At 47.7% G+C, this 26,364-nt stretch overlaps 1 protein-coding gene across 10 annotated transcripts in view; it reads left to right on the forward strand.

Moving 5' to 3' along the window:
• The first annotated feature begins 902 nt into the window (after positions 1 to 902).
• ubap2a (ubiquitin associated protein 2a) overlaps positions 903 to 26,364 on the forward strand; it is a 31,291-nt gene continuing 5,829 nt past the window's right edge. For 4 of the 10 annotated variants that reach the window (XM_064296379.1, XM_064296381.1, XM_064296380.1 and 1 more), the window contains exons 1-19: positions 7,150 to 7,290; positions 7,993 to 8,070; positions 8,690 to 8,800; positions 10,526 to 10,691; positions 10,923 to 11,000; positions 13,886 to 13,949; positions 14,246 to 14,349; positions 14,594 to 14,646; positions 14,764 to 14,834; positions 19,151 to 19,316; positions 19,875 to 20,148; positions 20,699 to 21,003; positions 21,106 to 21,290; positions 21,639 to 21,852; positions 23,623 to 23,662; positions 24,034 to 24,229; positions 24,835 to 24,901; positions 25,433 to 25,622; positions 26,056 to 26,147. In XM_064296379.1, coding sequence (XP_064152449.1) covers positions 7,165 to 7,290; positions 7,993 to 8,070; positions 8,690 to 8,800; positions 10,526 to 10,691; positions 10,923 to 11,000; positions 13,886 to 13,949; positions 14,246 to 14,349; positions 14,594 to 14,646; positions 14,764 to 14,834; positions 19,151 to 19,316; positions 19,875 to 20,148; positions 20,699 to 21,003; positions 21,106 to 21,290; positions 21,639 to 21,852; positions 23,623 to 23,662; positions 24,034 to 24,229; positions 24,835 to 24,901; positions 25,433 to 25,622; positions 26,056 to 26,147 — 2,580 coding nt within the window. In that variant the 5' untranslated portion in view covers positions 7,150 to 7,164. Of the gene's footprint in view, positions 1,092 to 1,261; positions 1,394 to 6,758; positions 6,897 to 7,149; positions 7,291 to 7,992; positions 8,071 to 8,689; positions 8,801 to 10,525; positions 10,692 to 10,922; positions 11,001 to 13,885; positions 13,950 to 14,245; positions 14,350 to 14,593; positions 14,647 to 14,763; positions 14,835 to 19,150; positions 19,317 to 19,874; positions 20,149 to 20,698; positions 21,004 to 21,105; positions 21,291 to 21,638; positions 21,853 to 23,622; positions 23,663 to 24,033; positions 24,230 to 24,834; positions 24,902 to 25,432; positions 25,623 to 26,055; positions 26,148 to 26,364 lie in introns of those variants that run through there. The other 6 variants (XM_064296385.1, XM_064296389.1, XM_064296388.1 and 3 more) reach the window with 5 other exon arrangements.

Genomic DNA, 26,364 nt, shown 5'->3' on the forward strand with positions numbered 1-26,364 from the left:
TCCAGGATGCCCTGTGATAGGCTTCTAGAGATAAAATATGAAATGTGTTACAAGATGGAACCTGCAGGCTTAACATGGATTGTATATGGAAACTACAGTTCAAATGAGCTCAGGGTTGCATTAGTCAAAAATGTTTTTAAAAACCCTATGTAGGTGGGAGCATACCTGCTGAACAGTGAACAGAGGAGCAGTACTACTTGGACATGCTGATTTGTTAAAAAAAAAAAACTATTGCATGCTCTGAAATACAGTGAAGACTACTGAAATTGTTTGACAGCATCCACCAAGGATTGATGTAGTATTGGCTTCCTCTATGATTGCCAGATGAAGTGAAAACTTCTATTGCATTACAACTATAATGTAAGCGCAAATGTCAATGAAAACTGGCTGCTTCACTATACCAAATTTGAACAATTTCCCTATCATTATTTAATTTGTTTACTTTTCTTTTATCACTTCTGCAATAAAAAAGCCTATAGCTTGGTGCACAATTTTAGTTTACTTTCTGGATCCATTACCACAACTGAAGAGACTTGTTACATTGTTGAGTTACATTACATGAGTTTTACTTTAACAGAATCTATTGTGAAATCTGGTGATAAAATGCGGAGATACATGTTAGAATACTCATTCAGTGTCTTTTTTATGCATAACCAGCCAACTAGAAATTGAATACCCCTATTCAACAGTGTATATACATTGTTAATATGGTGTGCAGGTTTTAATGGCGTACAAGGTATATGACTCCTAAGAAAGTTTTGGTTTGTTAATTAACAATCAAGCTCACTGCCACCTAGAATGTTAACATTCCACCCAGTGCAAAGTTCTGTAGTTCAATTTCAACCTGAAACTCACCACAAACTGTTAACTATCCCAATCTGGCAACAGTGATCCTGTTCCGCTTTTCAGTGAGCGAGCACGTTACGCGCGCGCAGGCGCGGGACCACCTTCTTAGTTTGTTAAAGACGTCACAGATTGTCTCGCGCACACAGGACTGAGCGGCGCGCGGCTGATCACGTGACGCTGTCTGCTGCTGGCTGAAGTGAAGCGTGTTTGCAGGTAAAAAAAAAAAGGAGAGGAGAAATTGTCCGGTGAGGCGGTTAAACCCGATCAAAATATTACTCTGGTCACTACATTTTGAAAATATATATCGTATTTCATATCGCATATGCTCAAGACAGAATAAGATATTGAGGTAGTCAGCTGGCTAATATTAGCCAATGCCGTTTAGCTATTATGTTGCTTCTACACTCGCTAGCACTTGCTAACTGTAATATTGTCTTACATGCTATCTGCTGTTAGCTTTCGTTAGCCTGCCGATGTGTTAGGCCCTTTTCGTGTGTTAGCATACTTGGCTTAAATTAAAATATCACTCGATTTGTAGGTTTTTTCGGTAAGTAAACATATTGCCTAACATAACTAGCAAGCAAACTATCATAAACAGGTAGAGGGAAACATAAAACTATCACGGAACTTTCTTTTTCTGTTAAAATAAGGTAACGTTAGCCAACAGAGAATGTGAGTCGCTAGCGTTAGCTACTAGCTTTGGACAAGCCGGTCACACAAAGGGTTATGCTGGATTCACTTGCTAGCTAACAGTAGCGGATAAAGAAAAAATATAACGTTAGTTATCCAGTTCGTTAAGCGACGATGCGGTGGGCTAGGTTGTTTATAACGGGGTAAAAAACGAAATCCCGATAATTTAACTATTTACACAGCCACAGCTATCGATAATGTTGGTGATTGGCTAATGTAATGATCAAGCTAACTGGCTAACAAGCCTTAACTTCAAACAAAGACCGGAGGTAGCTTCCAATATGTAGCTAGCTAAGCCTAGCTGCTGTGCTTATGTGATTTTTAAAACCATTTGTCTTGAGCCGTAAGCAGTGACCATGCACATAGATTTCTGACTGGCTCGATATAATAGGAAAATTTCCAGCCAACAAACGTTACTTAATCGTATCAAGCCAATTTACGGGATGGGAATTGTAGCGAGAACTGGGGACTGGAAATTGTCATGCTCTGTTTTCTATTATTGCTAGCTGGCTGTGTGACTGCAGTGAGATGTACTTTCAGTTTCGTATGTCAACATTAATTGAATGTTCTTTTGATTAAATCGGCTTGCTAGTAATTACACCATTTCAATCGAGTAGTTGTCTTTTGCTATGCCTTTGCCTTGCTTGTCACCACAAGATAACGGTTGCATGCCATTTGTGATTGCTTCCAACCTCGCTAATGTTTGACTGCTGGCTAAAATAGATTAGTATTGTTTCCGGTTGTCCACCGCAGTTGCTTTTATCTAACGTTACGTGAGTTAATAATTTATATTATTCTTCGAAATTACTGGTACTGTTATTATTGTTAGCTGAACATGTTAATGACAATCTTTGGTGTCCGTGACACCCATTAATGGGGATTTCTATACTCGATGCAGTCTGTGGTCCCGAAGCCATTTTATGCTGAAACAAATCTCAGCGACCACAGGGTCGACCGAGAACAAGTGGCAACGAAAATACTGCTCCGTGGACATTTGTGGATGTTTCTGGCGAAATGGGTGACTTAGTCATCGAATCGAAGCTGTTTTTTACTATCTGAGTCTAGTAGAGACCAAACAATAAATACACCCGTTAAATTCGTTTGTTTGTAAAGTTCGGTTGAGTTATAAGCTTGTGTCCAGTTAACACACAATTGCGGGTCGGTAAAATCATTCAAGACTACGCTGCGTACTTGCCATGTACATGCTTTTCATACGAATCACTGACTCTTTCAGCATTAAACGTTGAAAAACATCCGTTCATCCCAGTTGGTTATGGACTGTATGCCCAAAGAAACAAGCCGTTTGTGTGATTTATTTATTTATTTATATCTTTTTTTTAGCAGAGGCTTGTGACCCTTGTTTTCGAATATTTTAGTCCATGGTGGTAACGGGTGATTTTAAAAGGGATCCAGGCAAGAGCACGGTCATTTTAATGGTGCAAATGAGAGGCGAAGTGCACCAGTCAAATTTGAGAGGATTTTCATGTATCATTTCTTTACAATAAATTAAGAAAAGGTAGGTGGAGCGCAGTCTCTGTTTCGGTTCCAGTTTCTGTGGCCCCAGTTTGTAATGAGGAAACGTACCGTGAAACGTTAAGCCGCTAATGCTATGCACTGACTGCTTTAGAAACTCATCTCGGAAGAAGAGAACGGGTTGCGGAATCGCACTGTACAGTTGATGCAGGAGCTGGCGATGAGAAGTATAAATGGGTTAGAAAGTGTTGCTGTTGGGGCAGGGCCTCCCAGTTGAGTAGGTCAAAATTTGTCTTCAGTTGTAAGTAGTTGGGTGCGGGTGCTTGCTAGTCGATGAGCTGATTGCTCCACTCGACAGAATAGACCGCTCTTAATCGTACGCGCTCTGCACTTAAAATGTGTGGGATGGATATGTCGGGCTGTTTGGGCGCAGATGAGGAAGCGCAGAAAAATAAGGCCCGGAAGGGTCTCTTTAGGGACAGTACCAGCGTGGTCCTCATGGTACATATAATAAGTGTTTTGGGTATAGCATGACGAGCAGTATTTAGGTCTACAGTGGGCCTCTGGTACTACAAATGTTTGGGGATAGCATACGGCCTGTATTAGGGCGCAGTGTGGCAAGGACTGGAAAATAATGGCGTAGCGCAGGCAGTTTTTAGGGTACAGTACAGCGTGGTCCTCATTAGGGTACAGTGATAAATAGTGTTTTTGGGGTATAGCATGACGAGTGCAGTGTTTTAGGGTACAGTACAGCGTGGTCCTCATTAGGGTACAGTGATAAACAGTGTTTTTGGGGTATAGCATGACGAGTGCAGTATTTTAAGGGTACAGTACAGTGTGGTCCTCATTAGGGTACAGTGACAAAGTGTTTTTGGGGTATAGCATGACGAGCGCTGTATTTTTAGGGTACAGTACAGTGTGGTCCTCGTTAGTGTTCAGTGATAAATAGTGTTTTTGGGGTATAGAATGACGAGCGCTGTATTTTTAGGGTGCAGTACAGTGTGGTCCTCATTAGGGTACAATGATAAATAGTGTTTTTGGGGTATAGCATGACGAGTGCAGTATATTTAGGGTACAGTACAGAGTGGTCCTCGTTAGTGTTCAGTGATAAATAGTGTTTTTGGGGTATAGCATGACGAGTGCAGTATATTTAGGGTACAGTACAGAGTGGTCCTCGTTAGTGTTCAGTGATAAATAGTGTTTTTGGGGTATAGCATGACGAGTGCAGTATATTTAGGGTACAGTACAGAGTGGTCCTCGTTAGTGTTCAGTGATCAATCGTGTTTTTAGGGTATAAGCTGCGAGTGCAGTCATTTTTAGGTTACAGTACCAAGAGTGGACCTTAGTGTCAGTGATAAATATTGTTTTTGGGGTATTGCAATGACAGTGCAGTATATTTAGTACAGTAAGTTGTACAGCAGTGTACAGTACAGTGAAGTTTTGTACGCAGGCAGGTGTTATGTAAATGCAGGCTTTCTCCAGCAGTTGTACAAGCAGTGCAGTGTGTTTATGATACAGCGTGTCAGTGCAGAGCTTTCTCCAGCACATGCACATGCATTGCTTTGTGAGCGCGGTGCGTTTCAGGACGCCGCAGCACAGTGGCGCATTGGCTAGGTCGGGAAGACGCAGCCGCCGGTCGCGGGGAGGGTGGGACGGACGTCCCCGCTCTGGCTCCGCGGCGCCTGGGGGCCTTCGCTCGCCCCACGCGTGTGGAACAGCACTGGGGCCACAAAAGAAATGAACCCAGGGAAGTGATGCGCTCCTAATTTGCATCGGGCTGTATTTTTTTTTTTTGCAAGCTGCTAGCTACCAACTGTGTCGGTTTATTTCGTGTGACTACGCTCAAATCGCAGCTAACGGCCTTCTCGCGTTGCCAAATGCTGCACCGTGGTCCTGGGCGCTATTAAGAGGGAGCGAGCTGCCCTTCTCGCGTCCGGCAGCGGTCGATTGGGGACACACACGAACGCGGGCCGTCCGTGCGCTTTAAGAGGGCCGAGTTCCACCTGCGGCACGGGCAGCCGGGGAGACGGAGATGACCGCTTCACTCCCGCTGTGCTGGGTCCCTGTAGTCCCACTGAATGAAATGGCATGAGTCATTGTGACAGTGGGAAGAGGTACAAGCGTACGACTGTGGTGTGTGTGTGTGTGCTTCTGCGTGCGCGCGCGCACACACACGTGCACTTCAGAGAGATTTGCAGATGGATTTGCGGATGTACGCTTGTCGATGTCATCATGGGAAGCCGTTGGATATTTCTGTCTTAGTAACCATGGAGACCCAAAGATACCCGAAGCAGGGCGAAATCTGTGGTAATTATAGCTTAAGGATCGGCCCACCGTGACGTTCAGGTCAGGAAAGTTTATTTGCAGGGATTTCAGACCTTTTGGTTTCTGAAAATCCCACAGGTGCAGTCATGCTTTACCTTCCCGTAACAATTTTATTAGAAGGAAGATGGTCTCTTTATTGGTCTCTGTTAGTGTAGTTAATTACTTTCATCACCCCAGTGAAAGCTCTCAGCTTCTTTTGGGTTCCCAGAATCCTTCATTTAGAACTGTCAGTATGATATCTGCATGTTTCTGGGTCTTTATTGGGTAATCTGTCTAGTACACCTGCATGTTTCAGGGTTCTTATTGGCTAATCAGTGTAGTACACCTGCATGTTGCAGGGTCCTTATTGGCTAATTAGTAAAGTACAGCAGTGGATTCAGGTCATGCGTTCACGGCCAACGGCATTTGTGTGGTTGACAATTGAGCAAAAGCTGGAACAATCATGGGGCCAGTTTTCACTTGGTTTCAGCCAAGAGTTGTTGGATAGAAGTGTGTGTGTGTACGTGTACATGCACATGTGTCCGCACAGTACTGCCCAACGCGTTGGGCCGTTTGGAGTGAAGCGCGTGTGTTTTGCCAGAGCTCGGCTGGGTGGCTGAGCGTAAGGGGACACCGGAGCGGCGTCTTCTCGGGTGCCTAAATTTAAGCCGGGGGGGGCGAGACGCGAGCTTATAGTCTTACACGGGGCGGGCCACGTGCTCCCTGGTCAGGGCGTCCTGTTGCACAACCTCGCCACGCTCGCGGCGAAGCCAAGAAGCCATCTTCAGCACGTAGCCTCCGTACATGCAGTCCTGGGAAAGCATTTTTATGGTCCACGTTCCCCTGTTTTTGGCTGGACCGCAACAGCGGGGCCAGCCCTACAAACGCGAATGTCTGTGACTGACTGACTGAGTGAGTGATGAAGTTACACCATTGGTCGGCCGAGTTATGAAGCCACACCGTTGGTCGGCCGGATCACGTGTGTTAGGCCCAGCCGTATACTAGGTTTTAACCTGGTCTCGTTCTCCCTCGCTCAGTGTCCACTCAGCAGTCTGCCACATAGGTGTAACCGCAGAAGATTCATTCCAGAATTCTAGTTGTAAAATGGAAAATAAATTTGTACATTTATAAGTAATTTATAAGATTGTATTTTGAATGAGGGAAATTTTAAAACAATACGGTTACACGTACAGTATTATTTTCATGTTTGTAACATTGATAGTTCCTTTGTGCAGTCGTTTGTGTGTGGACATTTAAAACTGCCGCCCATGTGACCCATTCTGGCTGTGAAACGTGGCCGGCACTGCCCAAACGGTCAGACAGCGCTGTGCTAATGTTTACCTCCGATTGTGTTCAGTACCCAGGTTGTTTTCAAGGGCTGACTGACCCAGTGCTGATGTACGTTCCCTAATGCTGGTCCTTCTCTCTCTCTCTCTCTCTTGCAGATTTTTCTATTTTGTACATACATTGTTTTGTATATACTGTATATGATGACGTCGCTAGTCAGCGATCGCTCGCGAGGGTCCCGAGACAAAGCACTGCCTGCAACCACACAACCCACACAGCCACAGAAACACATACAGGTATGTACTGCACCCAGCCACAGAGACACATACAGGTATGTACTGCACCCATCCACAGAGGCACATACAGGTCTGTACTGCACCCAGCCACAGAGACACATACAGGTATGTACTGCACCCAGCCACAGAGACACATACAGGTATGTACTGCACCCAGCCACAGAGACATACAGGTCTGTACTGCACACAGAAACACATACAGGTATGTACTGCACCCAGCCACAGAGACACATACAGGTCTGTACTGCACACAGAAACACATACAGGTATGTACTGCACCCAGCCACAGAAACACATACAGGTCTGTACTGCACACAGAAGCACATACAGGTCTGTACTGCACACAGAAGCACATACAGGTCTGTACTGCACACAGCCACAGAAACACATACAGGTCTGTACTGCACACAGAAGCACATACAGGTCTGTACTGCACACAGAAGCACATACAGGTCTGTACTGCACCCAGCCACAGAAACACATACAGGTCTGTACTGCACACAGGAGCGTATACAGGTCTGTACTGCACACCGCCACAGAAACACATACTGGTCTATACGGCACACCGCCACAGAAACACATACTGGTAGGTACTGCACAAAGTCACGGAAATACATACCAGTCTGTACTGCACACAGCCACAAGTCTGTACTTCAGGTAGGTAACACTCCGTCTTCACACAAGAGCTAACAGGTGCAGGTGAGACAGATTTTGGCTTATTCATAAGGCATTAACATATCAAGTACACCAGCTGTTTTCCTTCCCCCCCCACCGCCAGTGTAATAAGAGCACTCGGATGGCACCTTGCTTGTTTGAGATGCAAATATATGCAGTGTGTCTCTGACAAGCTCCTTTCTGACCTAGTTTTTTGTATTTTTTGGGAAAAACAGGCAGTTTGTCTGTTTTAGTCCTAGTTTATTTACCTTGTGTTCAGCCAATAGGAACACAAATGTGTTTGTGGTGGCACAGAAGTATCTGTCTGTTCATCGTTCCCTCTCTCTCTCTCTCTCCCTTTATAACTCTCTTCCTCCCTTCCTCCTCTTTTCTCTCTCCTCCTCCTCCTTCACCCCCCCCCCCCGGCCCCCCCCGTCTCCAGGCCACAGCGGAACAGATCCGGCTGGCCCAGGTGATCTATGACAAGAACGATGCCGACTTCGAGGGCAAAGTGAAACAGGTGAGGGTGCGGCACGTGGGTGCTTCAGCGCGCTCAGTGCACTGTGCTCGCGGCAGGAAGTGTGTGGCGCTCGACAGTGACGGCATATACGCGTGGCTCAGTATACATCAACTCCAAATCCTGCAGAGTTTTACTTGTTACGTGCAGCCATATCTGACTGCTGTAACTGACGTATGCACGTTCGTGCTTCGGTCTCTACCGTCACGCGCACTTGGTGTGACCTTGCTGTTGTACGCACATACGTGTGTCATTTCTGGATTTCTGCACCCTTATGCCCTTGTCTTTGTGTGTGATATTTAACTTGATGCAGACGCCTGTATATTTGTGCGCGAGTGGTCTGCCTGTGCTAAAGCACACCTGTGTGTGAGATATTTGTGTGTGTGTGTGATCTGTGCGTGCTCTGTATGTATGCGTGTGATCTGTGTGTGTGTGTGTGTGTATGTATGTATGTGGTTTGTGTGTGCTATGTGTGTGATCTGTGTGCTGTGTGTATGTCACCTGTGTATGTATGTATGTGGTCTGTGTGTATGTATGTTTGTGATCTGTGTGCATATTTGTGATGAGGTGTGTGTGCGCGCGCGCACATGTGTTCATGTGATCTGTGTGTGCTCTGTGGCAGCTGATGGAGGTGACAGGAAAGAACCAGGACGAGTGCATGGTGGCTCTCCACGACTGCAACGAGGACGTGAACAGGGCCATCAACTTCCTGCTGGAGGATAGCTCAGACACGGTGAGGGGTGGGGGGGGGGGTCTGACATCATCTACCTCGCTCGTCAGAGGGGAAAAAAAAATCTGTCGCCAAGGCAACAGTGCGTGTGCACACACCCTTTCAGTGGCCTCTAAATCACAGAGCTTTAAGGGGAAACGGAATGCGTGCCGTTTCTCTGTCTGCAGTTCTCTCTGCCCTGCCGTAATTATTATTTAGAGAGCGTCGTAGCTTGCGTAGTAAGCCGTGATACGCTGGCTTAAAATAGTCTGTGTATAAAGGACTTGGCCGAACAACAACTTCCTCCCTAACTGGGCTTCAGTTTGGCTGCGTGCGTGCTGCAAGTGTATTTCAAGGGAGGGGATTCCCAGAATCGCCCACCCATGTGCTCAGCTTGTCAATCCATTTAGAAAATGGGGGTGGGGGGTGGGGGAGGGGGCACGGTTGAGTGGCGTTCTGCAGCGGCAGTGGATAATGGAGGCTGTGGAAGAATGGAAATAGTTTTGAGAAGGGCGAACTTAAATTCATAATGCGTGCTCGAGTTTGGGTGGGACGCTTTAGCCTCTTAATATTTCACGACGGCCATTCTAGCGGCTGATTGGTGGAGAGGTACGGCCAGGTGTCAGGCCGGAGATCGAGTTACGCGCCAAGGTGGGGGTGTTATGCTTGCGACACCGGGATGACTGGATCTAGAGGTCACAAGATTTTCCAGGATAATTCCTCTGGTCACGTATAGGGGCGACATAGCTCAGGAGGTAAGAGCGGTTGCCTGGCAGTCGGAGGGTTGCCGGTTCGATCCCCGCTCTGGGCGTGTCGAAGTGTCCCTGAGCAAGACACCTAACCCCTAACTGCTCTCGTGAATGCGAGGCATCAGTTGTAAAGCGCTTTGGATAAAAGCGCTATATAAATGCAGTCCATTTACCATTTACGTTCAGCGCTTTCATAATAAAAGACCACCGAATGTTACCTGGGCTGCTGCTCTGAGTGGGTGATAGAGGGGGTGGGCGGGGCTTGTTGTCATTCACTTTTACTTACCGTCAGTTAAAAAGATGGCCAGCTTGCACAAGAGTGCCGTGTCTAATTATTTTGAAACGCTCGACGAAAACGCCATTCAGCGCGAAATATACGCTGCCAAATTCGCGTACCACTCGTCGACGTCTATGATGTTAACCCCCCCTAAGTACCAAACGTCCGAGGCCAAGGGATCGCAGTAAACGAGCAAGTCCTCGTCAGTGTGACAGCTGTACAGCTAAAATGGTAACGAAAGACGCGCTGCCTGTAAGCTTGGTAGAGCTTTGAAGTAGGGCAAAGGGTTTCGGGACTTGGCGCCACTGTTGTGCAAAAAAAAACAAAAAAAACATCACAGCTCGACTTGAATGTAGTGAAATGGCCTCCTATCACCTACAGGCTACGTCAAACGGTTTAAAAATGATTAGTCTGTAACTGCCCCTTTCTGACAGTAACTAGCCGACGGTTAGAAATGTGTCTTTCTGTTGTGTCCGCCTTTCGTACGGTATGTTGAAAATTGATGTCGATGAGAGCTTGCGCCAGCAACTGATATTGCCCTTATGGTCTGTTGGACATTTTGTTTTTACTTGAAGCTAACTGCGTTCCACTAATGTACAATTTCTAGCTGAGTACTCTATGTACTATGGTTTTTGCCTGTTCTTAATAACAGGCTTTTGAGTTCAGCAGTTAATATTGTTAATATTTTTTTTCCTTCCGGATCCTATTTCAACCACCTCCCAGACCTCTTGGGAAACGGTGGGGAAGAAGCGGGGGCTTGTGAAGGAGGGATCGTCTTCGGAGAACAAGGAAAACAAGGAGAACCGGGAGAAGAGAGGGGAGCGGGAGGCCAGCCGGGGACGTGGAGGACCGATCAAGAGGGGGAGAGGAGCCAACCGCACTCGGGACGGTGAGAGAGAGAGAGAGAGAGAAAAAGGGGTGGGGGAGCGCTGGGTGATGACGTGGGACAGTACACAAATACCCTCTGTGAGAGGGAGACAGATAATGGGGTCTGGAGGATATCAGCGTTTGCGTACAGAACGTCCGTTTGTGTCTTCATGTTGAATATGCGCATTGGCATCTGCTCTGTGTTCCTGACACTGTTTATGTGTGCGTGCGTGTGTGTACGTGTGTCCTGCAGTAAGGTCAGAGGAGAACGGAGTGGACCTGGGTCCTGGGGAGAGGGGCGTGGACCGCAGAGGACGAGGGCGTGGCCGAGGTCAGAATGAACCCCGCCTCCTCTATTCAGACACTGCAAAAGCACAACCATGCCTGTTTTCCATTTAAAGGGGAACTTCACCCAATCAGGGCCCTTGTTTTATTGACTCCTCTACTGTTGGAATGCATATTTTTTTGAAGTTGCGCTTGTCTGGTTCTGTATCCTAAATGCATTGTTGCTACTTTGAAAGCTTGTGTGGTTGCCCCGGTGATGCAGATGACAGCATCAAAGTAATCATCCTTAATTATTTTTTTAGACCATGTTAGGATTCTAGGTCAGAGTTCATTTAAATTTTGGAAACCATTCGTACGAGGTATGAGAGTGTCATCCATGTGCTAGCATACAGAGACCCTGCTCCTACTGCGTTTGTGATGCCAGATGTGCAGGGCAAATTCTTGATTGTCCAGCTGGCACCAGTGTTTACAGTCGAACATGTTGACGCCTCCAAACCAACCACACGCATGCGCGCACACATACACACACACACACACACATACGCAGCACATTCCAGGGAGCTCCATACGCCAGAAGTAACATATTTGGAATGTGTAGCTGCGCACTCCTGGGAAATCATGTCCGCATTCCCTTCCCTATATAGACTATATCTGTAGCCAGGGGATATATGTTAAGCTCCCTGACCCCCCCCCCAAAATTTTACTAGCCTTACTATGGGGTCTGACAGCTGTGTAATGATATGACTATGTGGTATATATTCACGTTTGTATGTTTTAATATGTCTGTGTGTTTGTCCTTATGTAAAAGGGGGCGGTGAGCGTTTCATAAATGTGTGCTCACAGAGACTGTGCTTCGAAAGGGTGGAGGTGGAGCGGGGTTGTTTTTTTGGAAAGGCTTCTATTTGTGGCCCATAGCAAGTGGTACAGTAAGCCGCATGAGAGGAATGCTCTCGGCCGAGCAGCTGCTGGAGGGGTGGGGGCAGGGGACTGACAGCAAAGGGGGGGTGGCGGGCGAGCGGGAGGGAAGAGAGACAGAGAGATTGAGGTAGAAAGGCAAGAAGAGGCGGCGCTGTAGAGCAGAATTTAGGTAGTTTTTTTTTTAAGGCCGCATGTCACGCACTTGCTTGCTGCGTTTCCTGAAGCAGTTTCACCTCCCGCCGTGCCGCGACACGTCTCGGGAGGAAGGGAAAAGCGTCCATCGGCGGAAAAGATCCGGTTCCGACCGGAAAAACCGGAAAAAGAATAGCGAGGCGGATTAAGCGATAAGCAGCGAGTGCCGCGCGGTGACACCTGAGACGCTCTCAGACTGGAACCCCGGGATCGCATCCTGCCGGATAAGCCTGTGGGCTCGGCGCCGCTCGGGGGGGGGAAGCAGCAGGCTTTTTGTGGCGACCGAGCCTCACGTTTCCTGCCGGCTGAGTGCTTATTTTAGCCAGATCAAAGATAAAATATTCAATTTTGCTATTATTTTCAGGCAGAATGTATGGTACCAAGGGTGCTTAGGACCCCCTATTGTTTTTGCTGGGATTATTATTTTCCTACCGCCTCTCACAACATTTTCACCCCTTCCCCATGCTCAGAAACTCTCAAAATTTGGTGGGCATGTCTGATCTTGCTGCCAATTTATTATGCGTGACACTCATGCAACTGACAGTCTAGGTGGTGCTGCAGCGCCACCTACAAAATTGAGACATTTTTTTGGTGTACATGCACAAAATGTTTTCCCACATCTACCTCCTCATTCTGAACAAATTTCATAGAACCCCAGTGTCTGCCATATCGAATTTTCCACCATGAATATTTTTCCTTACTGTTTCGTACTTCTGGAATGTCTGTCCAATTCTGAGGAAATTGTGTGACCTACAGCACGGTGCTGTGTTAAATCACAAAATAAATTTTGATATGTCAAAAGATGGTCACATGACTGTAATTTAAATTTAGGCAAAAATGGCTGACCACGGCCAAAATGTGTGTATGGCCACAAATTTACGCAGATTGCTAAAGTACTTCCAGGAATGATAGACAGCCATATTGTTGACTAGGCTTGCAGTTTTATAGTGCAATATAGGCTGTAGGGGGCACTTTTTGCAGAATGCTCATTTTCATTGGCTCTATGACGCCAAGTTGTATGGAGGGAATCCTCCAAGGAATGAAAGGAATTTGACAGGAATCCTCGGAAAGCTTCCCTCCAACAGTCTCGAGAAGCACATCCTCCTCAGTGCAAGATTCGTAAAGATAATTACATGAATATGCATAAATTGTGGAATTGATGTTTGACCACTCCTTTAAATCCAACTTCTATTCACATTTTGGTAATACACGCTCTACATGGGTCCCTGTAAAATTTTTGTATCACATTTTGTGCCACTGCCACCCAAGGTGGCGCTCTATTCAAAATTGCAATGTTTTGGTCATTATTGTAGATGTACTCTTACATCTAATACACACCAAAGTTGGTATGGATGATATTTGGATAAGGTTTGTAGTCCCTGACAAAGTACAAGATGCTATGATAAATATTGGATGAACAATAACTTACCTGATAGAACTGAGTTCAGATGGACAGCCTGCTTTTTATTCACAGCTCCCCTCCCTGAAATTCTCTCACTGAGGATAACCCTAAAAAAAGTCCTGCAGAAATCTCAGAAAGATACAAATTGCAGTCATTGCTCTGCAGCTTACCCATGGTGCTTGGTCTCCGACATTGCTGCTTGCAGCTATATTTATTGTTGTCTCCCTGTTCCTCTGTGCAGTGCTTTTAGCCTCTGATGTGGTAATGAATCCCTTTGCTTATGGGAATGTATGTTGTTTGTCCAAAGTAACCATGCTTTTGAGCCTATCTCAGCCTTGTCATTGGCCTGTAAGCTGCAGCACATACGTTTGGCTCAGTGCATGACTGGGATCGTCACTGTCCTGTCTGTGTGTCCATAGGGTCAGGGGTTCGAGGCAGGGGCCGAGGAGCTGGGGGAAGCAGGTTTTCCTCACAAGGAATGGGGTGAGTCTTATGTGTCCGTCTGTCCTATATTCTGTGTCTCTTGTGGAGATGATGATGGTTACAAGCACATAGCTGAACCGGACATGTAGAATACCTCACTGTCTGAATCTCCTTGCGTGTGTGTGTCTCTCTTGATTTTTAGACATGCTTGCTGATGACATCTACCCTCATTTCACTTTGCTTTGTGCTCTCCCTCCACCCCGTCTCTTTTTCCTCTCCCCTCTTTCTCTACCCCCCTTCTCTTTCTATCTCTTTCCCCCTCCCCCTCTCTCCCTCCACCTGTCCTTCTGTTCCAGGACCTTTAACCCAGCTGACTACACCCCCAACTCGGGCTCAGGGGCTGGGGGTGCACGTTCAGACACCTGGGAGTCAGGCGCTAAAGACTCTGTTGATGGAACAGGTGAGTTCAGCATGCTTGCAGTGACGCTGTATTCCATATGCGTTTGGACTGCACAGGAGTTGCTCTTTTTAGAATATCACAGAGGAATCTTTTGCAGTTCTTTTGTGGCCCTGACATTCTGGATGTTTTCTCTCCCCTTCCATCTATTCCCATGTCTCTCACTTCACCTTTGTCTCTCCTTCATCTGTCCTATTTTCCATCTCTTCTCTCTGATCCCGCTCCTTCTGCTTTCTGTCCCTCCCAGGAGCCTGGAGAAATTCCCTGGATGACTGGGTCACTGAAGACTGGAATGAAGATGTAAGTGTGTGCGTTGTTGGGAGTGTGTACACATCACCTGTTCAATCTGGGTTACGTAACCACGGTGATGCCCCCTGGCTGCATCAATACACTGAGTCTGTAACTCTCGCTCTGCAGCTGTCTGAGACCAAAGTGTTTACTTCCTCCGCTACACCTGGGACTGAGAACCACATCACACCTGGACAAAGGTAAGAGCTAGATATCACGCCTGTGCGAAGGTTAGAGCTAGGTATCACACCTCTGTAAGGATTTGGATTTTGTTAAATGAAGGAAAAAAAACAAGTATCTGTCTCCATTTATTTTCAAAACCTGTAACTTGAATGTTTAGGACATTTTGTTCGTAAGAGTGCAGAAAGTCAGTATAGAAACATGATTAAGCCCAGCGATAACCTGTTGGGTATGCTTTGGTGCTAGGCAGCTAAACGCCATCTGTGTCCATGTCTGGCACCAGAACCCACTCTGGCTTAAGGTCTTTACACACCAGATGCGTTTTTTTCGTGCGATTAATTCGCACGTTAATAATATTTTTCGAACCTGTATCCAGTCAATGCAAGCTTTCACATCAGCGACGGAATTTCGCTGAGCGATATTGCGGCTTTTATATTTTCGGACCAAGGTCGATTTTCCTGAGGTTTCGCTTCTGACATGTACACATCTGACCAATCAAAATGCATGTTGTTGACAACGTCACATTCAAAACATTCAACATGGTGGATCGTTTGATTGTCTTTGTTTCACAGAACTCCGTTTTGTATGATAAAATGGAAAAGAACTACAAAGAGAATTATTTCAGTGAGCTTCAGTATGATGACGGTGTGTGTATATCAAGCTTACAATCTACGTAAAACGACCGTTGTTAAGCAAAAACCTCTGGTCGTTAATTCTATGAAAACAACGATTGAATTAAGAAAAAATAGTTCCTTTTCGTTTTATACCATACAGTTAACACCAGTTTTGGTAGTTTTTGTCATTACATTATTTTTGTCATTACATTATTATTTACACTGCATGAAACCATAACTCAATCAAATTAATCTCCCTAGCTCTGTCTTGTTTTTTTAAAATGGTTCGGTCATGCAGTGATATTGATTTCATTTTTTTTTTTTCAGTGGTGCGATTCCTTTTTTTAGAACCTTTAATGATTTATTCGCAAAAATCACGTCGTACTGGATGTGAATATTCAGGCGTGTCAAAATTCGCCTCCGAATTATTCGCATTTTCGTGTCGTTTATTTGTCACGTCCCTGGTGTGTAAAGACCTTTAGTCTCAGAGGTCAGAGGGGCTTGTTCTTAAGTTTTGGCCAATTGAGAGGTCTAGAAGTTGTTACTCAGAGGTTAAATGACTTGAATTGTGCTGATTGAAACTCTGAGGACTTGTGACAGGGAATCTGCAAACAGAAACTCAGTTCTCTTAACTTGGAGTCTAGTGCTAAAATTCAGAGGTTTCTTGCACCTTGCTTTAGTGAGGTGTGGAGGCTAACTCTGAAACTCAAGCATACATACTACAGTGCCTGGGACACTGTCGCACCTGAGAGCATAAGTTATAATCTAATGATAGTAATATGATGCATTGTATGACAGCATGTGACCTACATTACATTACATTCATTTGGCAGATGCTTTTATCCAAAGCGACGTACAATAAGTGCAATCGTACCTATCATTTCCTATCATTTCTCTTGATATCTTTCTATGGAGGTCCCTCTGTGATCCAGGCATTTATGCAGAAATACTCATCAATATATAAATATACTGGACTTTACTTTCCCCTACATGCATACTTGGGACCATAACCACCCAATACCATCTCATAGCTCCATATGCCTCTCTCACATTGCATACCTCCTGCAATTCGGTTGGTATTATTTAGGGTTGGGTCGGCTTCCGGTTTTGCTGGTCCGGTCTGGTGTACAAGCTTAAACCGGTTTGATTTTATGCAAACCGACTGAACCGGCATTTGTCATTATGAGACGTTCTGGCAAATTAAAAAGTAGCCTACATCAGCAACCTGTGCCGACGGTGCTAAATCCAACTTGTATTGCATTAGTAATAAGCAATATGACAACGTGATTAACATAATATTATGTTTGTTTATAAATGGTGCCACTAGTGTCTGCAAAAAAAAAAAAAAAGATTGACAGGCCGTGTGCAATTTAGTGCCAAGACCGGCAACAAGGAGATCAAATTTCAGTAGACCAATCAAAGGTGCGCATGGCGCACGGTGTGTTTACTAGAAAGTTTTTTTGGGGTGACGAGACGAGACATAGCAGAGTTAGTGTCAAAGAAAACTAAAACTGCGCCAATATGGCAACATTTTGGATTCGAAGCCGACGAAAGTGGTGCCGCTACGCTCTCATTATGTTCTGTCACGCCTATTTTGATCCATAATTTTTTTCATGCAATGACATTCTAAAACGGTTGTTATACCCATTGTGATGTACTTAAAGTTTTGTTGCAGCGTCCGTTGCTATGCCGACGCAGCCAGCCTTGCTACATTCTTTGGCGATAAAGATTCTAAGACAAATCAGAAATTTCTCTGGTTTAATGGATCATTTTCCAGCCTGAAATTTGATTGTATTAGTAAATGGCAACACATGGCTGGCAGTGTCGGCATAGCAACGGACGCTGCAACAAAACTTCGTCACAATGGTTTTAGAATGTCATTACCTCACCCGGATCATTTTTGCAGCCCGGATCAAAATTGGCGTTACCGTTCCACCTGGGAGCGACTGAGTCACGTGCGACACTTAGTGGTACAATTCGGTATTACCGGTCCGGTCCGGTATTTGGCTTAATATCAATACTAGGGTCCCAGCCCTAGTATTATTCACAGTGCTCCACATTTATCATATCATCCCCGGGTTATTTACGTGCTCATTCATGTCATGCTATCTTTCAGTCAATGTGGTTATTGGTCAGTCAGGTTCCCGCCTGACCTAGGGTTGCCTGTGGGAGTCGTGGCCGTCTGTTTATTCTCGTTCCTCCGGATGACGAGTGTTGTTTTGGTAAAAAGGTCGCAAAACTGTCCCTTTGACCCCTGCACCTGGTGTTGTCAATAGACTGGTATTCCAAGAGGGTAATCTGTTTGAACGACTCACCCCCAATAAACAGGGTTGTAAATCAGCCCATGCAGACCTGCTGTATACCCTTTCCAGTTGCCGTTTACAGCCTGTAGCATTTGTGGTGCCTCCAGTCTACAGCACTGCAATTATGCAAATCCAGAGAGAAGAAACAAGGAGTTGGTTAGAACCCTCAAAATTTGCACCTTACACCTGTGCAAAGGTTTGAGCTAGGTATCACACCCGTACTAAAGTCAGAACTGGGTATTTCACCTGTACAAGGGTAAGAGCTAGGTATTAAACTTGTACAAAGGTTAGAGCCTGGTTTTACACCTGTATAAAGGTAAATGCTAGGTATCACCTGTACAAGCAAAGAGCTAGCTCAACTGTACAGAGGTAAGAGCCAGGTGTCACTCCTGTGCAGAGGTAAGAGCTAGCTCACCTGTACAGGGGTAAGAGCTAGCTGACCTGTACAGGGGTAAGAGCCAGGTATCACACCTGTACAGGGGTAAGAGCTAGCTAACCTGTACAGGGGTAAGAGCTAGCTCACCTGTACAGGGGTAAGAGCCAGGTATCACACCTGTGCAGAGGTAAGAGCTAGCTCAACTGTACAGAGGTAAGAGCCAGGTGTCACACCTGTGCAGAGGTAAGAGCTAGCTCAACTGTACAGAGGTAAGAGCTAGCTCAACTGTACAGAGGTAAGAGCCAGGTATCATACCTGTACAGGGGTAAGAGCTAGCTCACCTATACAGGGGTAAGAGCTAGCTGACCTGTACACAGGTAAGAGCTAGCTCACCTGTACAGGGGTAAGAGCTAGCTCACCTATACAGGGGTAAGAGCTAGCTCACCTGTACAGAGGTAAGAGCTAGCTCACCTGTACAGGGGTAAGAGCTAGCTCACCTGTACAGGGGTAAGAGCTAGCTCACCTATACAGGGGTAAGAGCTAGCTGACCTGTACACAGGTAAGAGCTAGCTGACCTGTACAGGGGTAAGAGCTAGCTCACCTATACAGGGGTAAGAGCTAGCTGACCTGTACACGGGTAAGAGCTAGCTCACCTATACAGGGGTAAGAGCTAGCTCACCTTACAGGGGTAAGAGCTAGCTCACCTGTACAGGGGTAAGAGCTAGCTGACCTGTACACAGGTAAGAGCTAGCTCACCTATACAGGGGTAAGAGCTAGCTGACCTGTACACAGCTAAGAGCTAGCTCACCTATACAGGGGTAAGAGCTAGCTCACCTATACAGGGGTAAGAGCTAGCTGACCTATACAGGGGTAAGAGCTAGCTGACCTATACAGGGGTAAGAGCTAGCTGACCTGTACAGGGGTAAGAGCTAGCTCACCTATACAGGGGTAAGAGCTAGCTCACCTATACAGGGGTAAGAGCTAGCTGACCTGTACACAGGTAAGAGCCAGGTATCACTCCTGTATGTGTGTTTGTGCTGCAGCCTGGACTTGGCATCTCTGCTGCGCAAGCCCGGCGGGCCGGATATGGGGGAAACCGCGGACGGCGAGCCCCCCTCCGCAGACGGGCTGGGCCACAGCCTGGTGTTCACCAACTCGCAGCACCTCAACTCCCGTAGCTCCGCCCCCAGCTACGCCCACGCTGCCCTGGTGAGGCCCGCCACTCACTCACTGATCGACAGAACCGTGTCACCAGGCAGCCATATTGATATGCACTTGTTTGCTTGTATCTTAGTTTTACCAGCTAGTATTATATCTTAGGCTACAATATACCCAATCTCTTTATTTGTTTCTATACATTCAACTTAGGAGGGTAATGGACTCCCAGGCCGCTAGTGCAAATGGACGTATTGGGGACATCCCCCTTTTACATCTTGTGGTGTGCAAGTCCCTTTTTCCCTTTAAATTTTGTATATTTTATGGTACCTGTGCAACTGCGAAACGCATTTTAGAGTTCAAAACATTTTATACCATTTTCAATTATCTGTGAGATTCCCCATTACCACCCTTTTAGTATTTAGCCTAGCTGTGCCGGCCAGTGGAGGCCATAGGCCTCTATTTTGTGGTTCCTCCTGAGATATCTTCCCACTGGGGAGTTTCATTCCACTCTTTGACTGTCTGTGTACAGACCACTTCACATATAAGAGTGAAATGAAATATGGAGTACTGTGTATATGAGATCTGATGCTACATCTCCCTCCCCCTCAGTCCTCTGTCCTGGGGTCTGGTTTTGGGAGCCTTGGTGGCTCTAAGCCGGCCCCTCAGGCATCTGGACCTCCCGTCCTGGATCAGCTGAAAGGATCGGGCCTGGGCCCGCGGCCCGCTCAGCCGCCCGTTGCCGGGGGCAACGGCGCCCCCTCAGGGGTTCCACCGCCAGCCCCAGCAGTGACGGCGGCTTCGCCTGCTGCGGTCTCCACGACGGCCTGGGACATCAAGCCTCCCGTGCAGACCACCACCACCACGCTGTCCTCCCAGTTCAGCAGTGAGTATTGCTCTCACACACACACACACAGTCCCGTACTGCTATATTTGTGAGGACTTCCCATTGACTACATTCATTCCATAACCCTAACCCTAAGTCCTAACCCTAAAACAGCCTCTTGAACTTGTGGGGACCAGCAAAAGCTCCCCACACTGCATAGTTTTCCTCATCTTTCTATCTTTGTGAGGACATTTGGTTCTCACAAAGATAGTATTACAAGTTCACACACACACAAGAACACACACACACTCCAACATATTCATCCTCCCATCATCTACACTGACCCAGCCATATTTAATTTAGCGTGGCTTACCGTGGCTTCATTTACCTTCGCTTATGTTAGCCTAGCTCGTCCTAGCTTGGCTTGGCTTCCTGCCCCTTTTCTGAGGGCCTGAGCCCCTAGAGCGTAACAGTCCCTCTACAAGGTTTGATGAGCCTTTGATGGCAGCACTGGGAGTGCTGTATGACAGAGTGCGAACAGGAGGTTGCGGACGCAAGCGGAAACTGCGCTTGCGGAACGATCCGTAATGGCCGCCCGTCTCTCCTCCAGGGGACTTCAAGACGCAGCCGGAGCCGTCGCTGGTCCTGAGCCAGCTGGCCCAGAGGCAGCAGAGCGCCCTGCCCCAGCCCGAGCCCCTGCCCCAGGCCCGGCCGGCCAGCCCCGCCACGCGCCCCACCCCCTCCCCCCCGGGCCTGGAACCCTTCCCCAAACCCCGCGACCCCTCCCCGTCCCGGGACGGGCCCTCGCCGGGAGCCAAAGCGTCGGCGGCGGCGGCGACGGACCCCCAGGTCAGCGGCGGCTCGCAGCAGAGGCAGATGAAGACGCAGAAGCGCAGGATACCCCCCAGCTCCAAGGTAACCCCGAGCAACGGCTCATTTAAACGGCTGCCGCAGAGCTGCGCCTGTGTGGGCGGGGCCTGACGCCCTAACGGTTGCGCCTCCCCCTGCGGTTGCCAGATCCCCTCCTCTGCGGTGGAGATGCCCGGCTCCGCGGACGTCTCCGGGCTCAACGTGCAGTTCGGGGCTCTGGACTTCGGGTCGGAACCGGCCCTGCCCGACTTCGGCCAGCCGGACAGCTGCGGCACCAGGGAGCCGGCGCCGGCGGCACAGACGCCAAACAGCCTCTACTCCAAACCCATCAGGTCCGCTCAGACCCTGTCTGGAACAAATAAATACATTTCAGCCCACCCGTGTTGACCCACTAGCTGAGTTTTAAGTGCAAGATGCAATATACTGTCTGTTATTATGGAGGATTTTATTTATTTATTTTTTAAACGCAACAGCGGATTAGTTGAATTTAGCTAATGTGAATTGTTAATGAATTCCCCCCAACCTCAATTTTTGGGATCACAGATAATGTTACTGTTTTCTGAAGTTCTGGCACTCTCTCGTGTTCGCTTTCGCACTCTTAATCTCTTACTCTCTATCTCCCTTTCCTGCTCTCTCTCTCTTTCTCCCCTGCTCCCTGTCTCTCTCTTTCTCTCTCACAGTGAACCCCTGGGCAGCTCCCTCTCTATCCCCCTGTCCAGCCTGCCCTCTTCCCTGGCCCCTCCCAGCTCCGCCACGCCCCCTGCCGCCTCGTCGTCCTCCTCCTCCTCTTCGTCGTCCGGGAGTGGCGTAGAGACCGCCGCGCCCTCGCACCCCCACCTCCCGTTCTCCCAGAGCCAAGACTCCTCCTCCTCTTCCTCCTCCGCTCCGGTGTCGGTGAGCACCGCCTCGTCCGCCACACCACGCCCACCACATCGCCCGTAATCTTTACCGCAGTTTCCAGGCAGTTTTTCAGGACATTTTTAATTCTATGTGCACAACTAAACATATCTCCATCCTTTTGATTGGCTAATCGGTAAGGATAGCATCTGCACTTGGTGCCCTGGGGGAGGAGACTAGAGTGACTGGAGGACTGTGGGATTGATTGTTAAACATGGATACTGCAAGCTGCTGCTGAGGGTGTCGTCCCTCCGGTAAAGTAGGCAGTGTACTTCGTAAGAAGTAGAACTTTTTGAGCAAAACGAAGCAATGAGAACAACTGAAGAACGAAAAGACCGCGGTGTTGTGTGTTCGTACGGTGCAGTGTGCGACGGCCTCCAGGGAGAACTTTTGGAAAACTTCTTTCTTGTTCTCCGACCTCCTCCCCCTCTCAGCTATTGGTCCAAATATCACACGGTTGGTTACGTCACGGTTGACAGTTCAGAGGGCAGAGTTCACATGCTAACGTACGATGAGTCAACGCCAGTCTCTCTTCTGTAGAGATGGGAATTCTGTGAGGTCCCGCATGTTTGATGAATGGTGCTACTCGTTTCAGCAAGTCATCGAAACGCCTGGCACACATTCGGAAATAAGAGAAATTGGACCCCCTCGTCTAAACTCCGCATTTGCCGAATGTACAGACATTACATTACATTACAGGCATTTGGCAGACGCTCTTATCCAGAGCGACGTACAACAAAGTGTATAACCATAACCAGGAACAAGTATGACGAAACCCCTAGAGAGAAGTACCGGTCCAAGTACAGGGAACAACCGCATAGTTCAACTTGGACCCTGGTGGTTAAACTGATTAACACTAACAACGAGAACGGCAACAACGCAATCTATGGAAAAAATACAAGCAGTAGTTAAGACAGTTAATGCACCTAAGTCACCTACGAAACAGCTGCCTAGTTACAACCCTAAGCTGACAGTCATTTACAGGGGGGTAGGGAGGGATGGGGAGAGGTGCAGCCTGAATAGGTGAGTCTTCAGTCGTCGTTTGAAATGGGTCAGTGTCTCAGCTGTTCTGACTCCACAGGAGGTCATTCCACCATCGTGGGCCAGAACAGACAGGAGACGTGTTCTGGAGTGCGGGGCAAAAGGGGAGGTGCTAGGCGTCCTGAGGTAGCAGAACGGAGGGATCTGGCTGGCATGTAGGGTTTGAGTATCTTGTGGAGGTATGCTGGGGCTGATCCCTTGACTGCCTGGTATGCTAGGACCAATGTTTTAAATTTGATGCGAGCTATAACAGGCAGCCAGTGGAGGGTAGTGAGCAGGGGAGTGACATGGGAGTGTCTGGGGAGGTTGAAGACCAGACGAGCCGCAGCATTCTGAATGAAAACTCTCCGTTCTCCGGCCTACTCTGATTTGGAGGGCGGGCGTTCTTCTTTTGCATAGCTAGATAAACTAAAGCCACTTTAAACTTCTTTGTTTTGTATTGTGATCTCGCGTAACCCTGCTCTTTCTACATCCATGGCGTGGCCGCGAGACGGAGGTCTGCGCGAGATTCCAGCCCCGGTTAATGGCTGCCTCGTACTTCTGACTTTAAACGGCGCGGTGTTCTCACTGAGTATTACCGACAACGGCGTTCGTGGACGTGGTTCGCCGGTGGTTCTCGATCCTGAAGTTCTCTCTTCCTGCTGAGCGTACTGCCGGTTTAAGTTGGCTTCTTGTGCGGCGGGTGTGGGCGCTTCTGACCGAGGTGTTCTCTCGTTGCTTTCGCAGAACGGCTTCAACGGCGTCAGGACCACCGCGACACACGAAAGTAAGTGCGGCCTGAACACGGTAGCCTCTGAGCTGCGAAGCTCACTTAACACGGTGCTTAACTGACAAGCGTACAAGTCAGGGTGCTGTGGACAACTTATTGATTTAGACATTCTTTTTTTAAAAAGACTAGTTGTTTATAGAAAGCAATATATTTGGCTGAAATACAGTCACGCAAAACTCATTAGAACACAGGTTTGTGTTTCAGTGTGGAGTTGTATTTAATACCACAGGTAACCTGAGCATTTTTACATTAGTAGTAGGTCCAGTGTTTCCCTTAGAGGTCCCAGTTCTGTGTAAACAGCAGGAAAGGGTGCTTGTGTTTTGCCGTGTGTGATGTCACTGATGATGTAACCGTGACCGTGACGGAAGGGTGCGGCTATCGCTCCTCCTCAGCTACGTCGGCCTCCTCCACCCCGAAGCCGGAGTCTCCGGCCCTCGGGGGCAGCAGCAGCAGCTCCGCCCGACCCCCCTCCGCCCTCCTGCCCCCCTCCGTGCCCCCCCACAACTCCGCCCTGCCCAGCCTGGCCTCCGAGATGCCCACCGCCCCCCTGCCCGCGCTGAACAGGTGAGACCCCGCCCCCTCCCCTCTCGGCCTATAGGAGTGTACGGTGCAGCCGTCTGTCCCGCCTCTCTTTGTCATTTTAATTCAGTTCAGTATTGGCTTGCCAAACTATAGGCACACACTGTTAGAGCATAAACAACAATAAATGAGAATAAGAACAGTTTGACCCATCCTGAGGTAATGCTCGTAATGGTTCTAGTTGTAATATTAATTTGTGGAGAAGTGATCGCTTTTGTACCTTTCCTGATGATCCTGGTGTCATTTAAAACATAAAAATGAAAATATTAATAACACTGAACTGTGCATTTGAAGTAGCAATGTTATTAACAGTTGTACTCAAATGTACATTGTGTGCGTAATTCTTGTCAGTGTGTGTCCATATCATGTGACTGTGGAGATAATGATGGCTACAAGCACATAACTGAAGTCAGCGTGTTGAGAAACCTCACTGTCTGAATCTCCGACTCCTTACTAAAGGAGTTTCAAACGACGTCTGAATGAATGAGATGCTATCAAAACATAATCTTTACCTATTCACCATTTCTCTTTCCTTTCCCTTCTGCCCCTCTCGCTCTTTTTTTTCTTTCTCGCTCTTTCTCTCTCTCTAGCTCTCTGTCGAGCAGCCATGCGAACAGCTCACAGTCCTCGGCCCTCACGTCCAGCTCCTCTCTCACAGTGAGTACTCTTCCTCCTCCTCATCCTCCCAGAGAGACTCTTTCCCCTCCTGCTCAGAGAGCTGTGCTTTAGCAGCAATGAAAGCAGAGTCATTATTCTGAAAAGCTGTCCATGTTATCAGGCTGTGTAATGGTACCACTCTCCCCATCCTACTTCCTCAGACACAGAAGGGCTCTTGGCACGGTTATGCATAATTAGCCAAAGTAAATCATTTGTTAAAAGAGAAGAGATTTTTTTAAATCAAGTCCTTTTTTCCGTTCTCATTTTTCAAAAGTCGCTCTGCTATCAACATGACAGTTAAAAAATACAGTTTCCGAATGCAGCGGATTTTAGAAATGAAAGTAAGGTACAATGCAATAAATTGGGAAACTTTCCAGGGTGTATTCCTGCCGCTCACCCAATGCATGCTGGGATAGGGTCCAGCTCCCACCGCAACCTTGCCCAGTGGGCTAGGTAATGGATGGATGGAAGTGAGGAGGAGCACTGCTGTTATAACTCAGGACTGTCCCCCCCACCACCCCCACCCCACAGCACACCAGTGTGGACAGCTCCATCTCCCACACGGTCTCCGCCCCCCTGAGCAGCAACAACGGGACCGCGGGCGGCGGCGTGGTCGGCGTGACCAGCAGCGCGCACGGGACCGGGGTGCTGGGCCTGACCGCCAACGGGACGACCGTGCCCTCCGTCTGCAGGACCGCCCCCCTGCCGTCCTCTTCCTCGGGTGAGAGAGCGAGCAGCGGCGCTGCATTGCCCTGATGTGCGCACACACACACACACACACACACACACACACACACACACACACACACACACACGTGCACGCATGTATTCAGTGCAGGACATTTACCTACACACAGCACACTGCTTACATTACATTACAGGCATTTAGCAGATGCTCTTATCCAGAGCAACTTGCATTGTATCCAGTTATACAGCTGGATATGTGATGGAGCTATGCAGGTTAAGTACCTTTCTCAAGGGTACAACGCCAGTGCCCTACCGGGGAATCGAACCTGTGACCTTTAGGTTACAAGGCCAACTCCTTAGCCATTATACTATACTGCCGCCCAACATATTTGGTTAACATATTTAGAACTGTGGATCTGAAACACAAGATGTGAGAACATTCTCTCACCCCCTGTTCTACCCCGCAGGTAAAGCCCCCCCTAACCTGGCGCAGGGCGTGCCCCCTCTGCTGCCGAACCAGTACATCATGGGTCCAGGAGGCCTGCTGCCCGCGTATCCGGTAACTCCTCCCCCCTGCATCCCTGCTGTCCAATCAGAGCACATTCTGTAAAACATAATACAGCGCACACACTATGCTATGTTTGTATTAGTGTGACGTAAGCTATACATCTAACTGGTAACTTTGTAAAATGTTGATTTGGTTTTATTGTAACATTTACATGGTTCACACTGTGTGCTGTAGTTATGGCAGCTGAAGTCATGTGCTGGAATTCCTT

This window comes from Anguilla rostrata, chromosome 10, assembly GCF_018555375.3.
Source record: "Anguilla rostrata isolate EN2019 chromosome 10, ASM1855537v3, whole genome shotgun sequence".
Classification (NCBI taxonomy): Eukaryota; Metazoa; Chordata; class Actinopteri; order Anguilliformes; family Anguillidae; genus Anguilla; species Anguilla rostrata.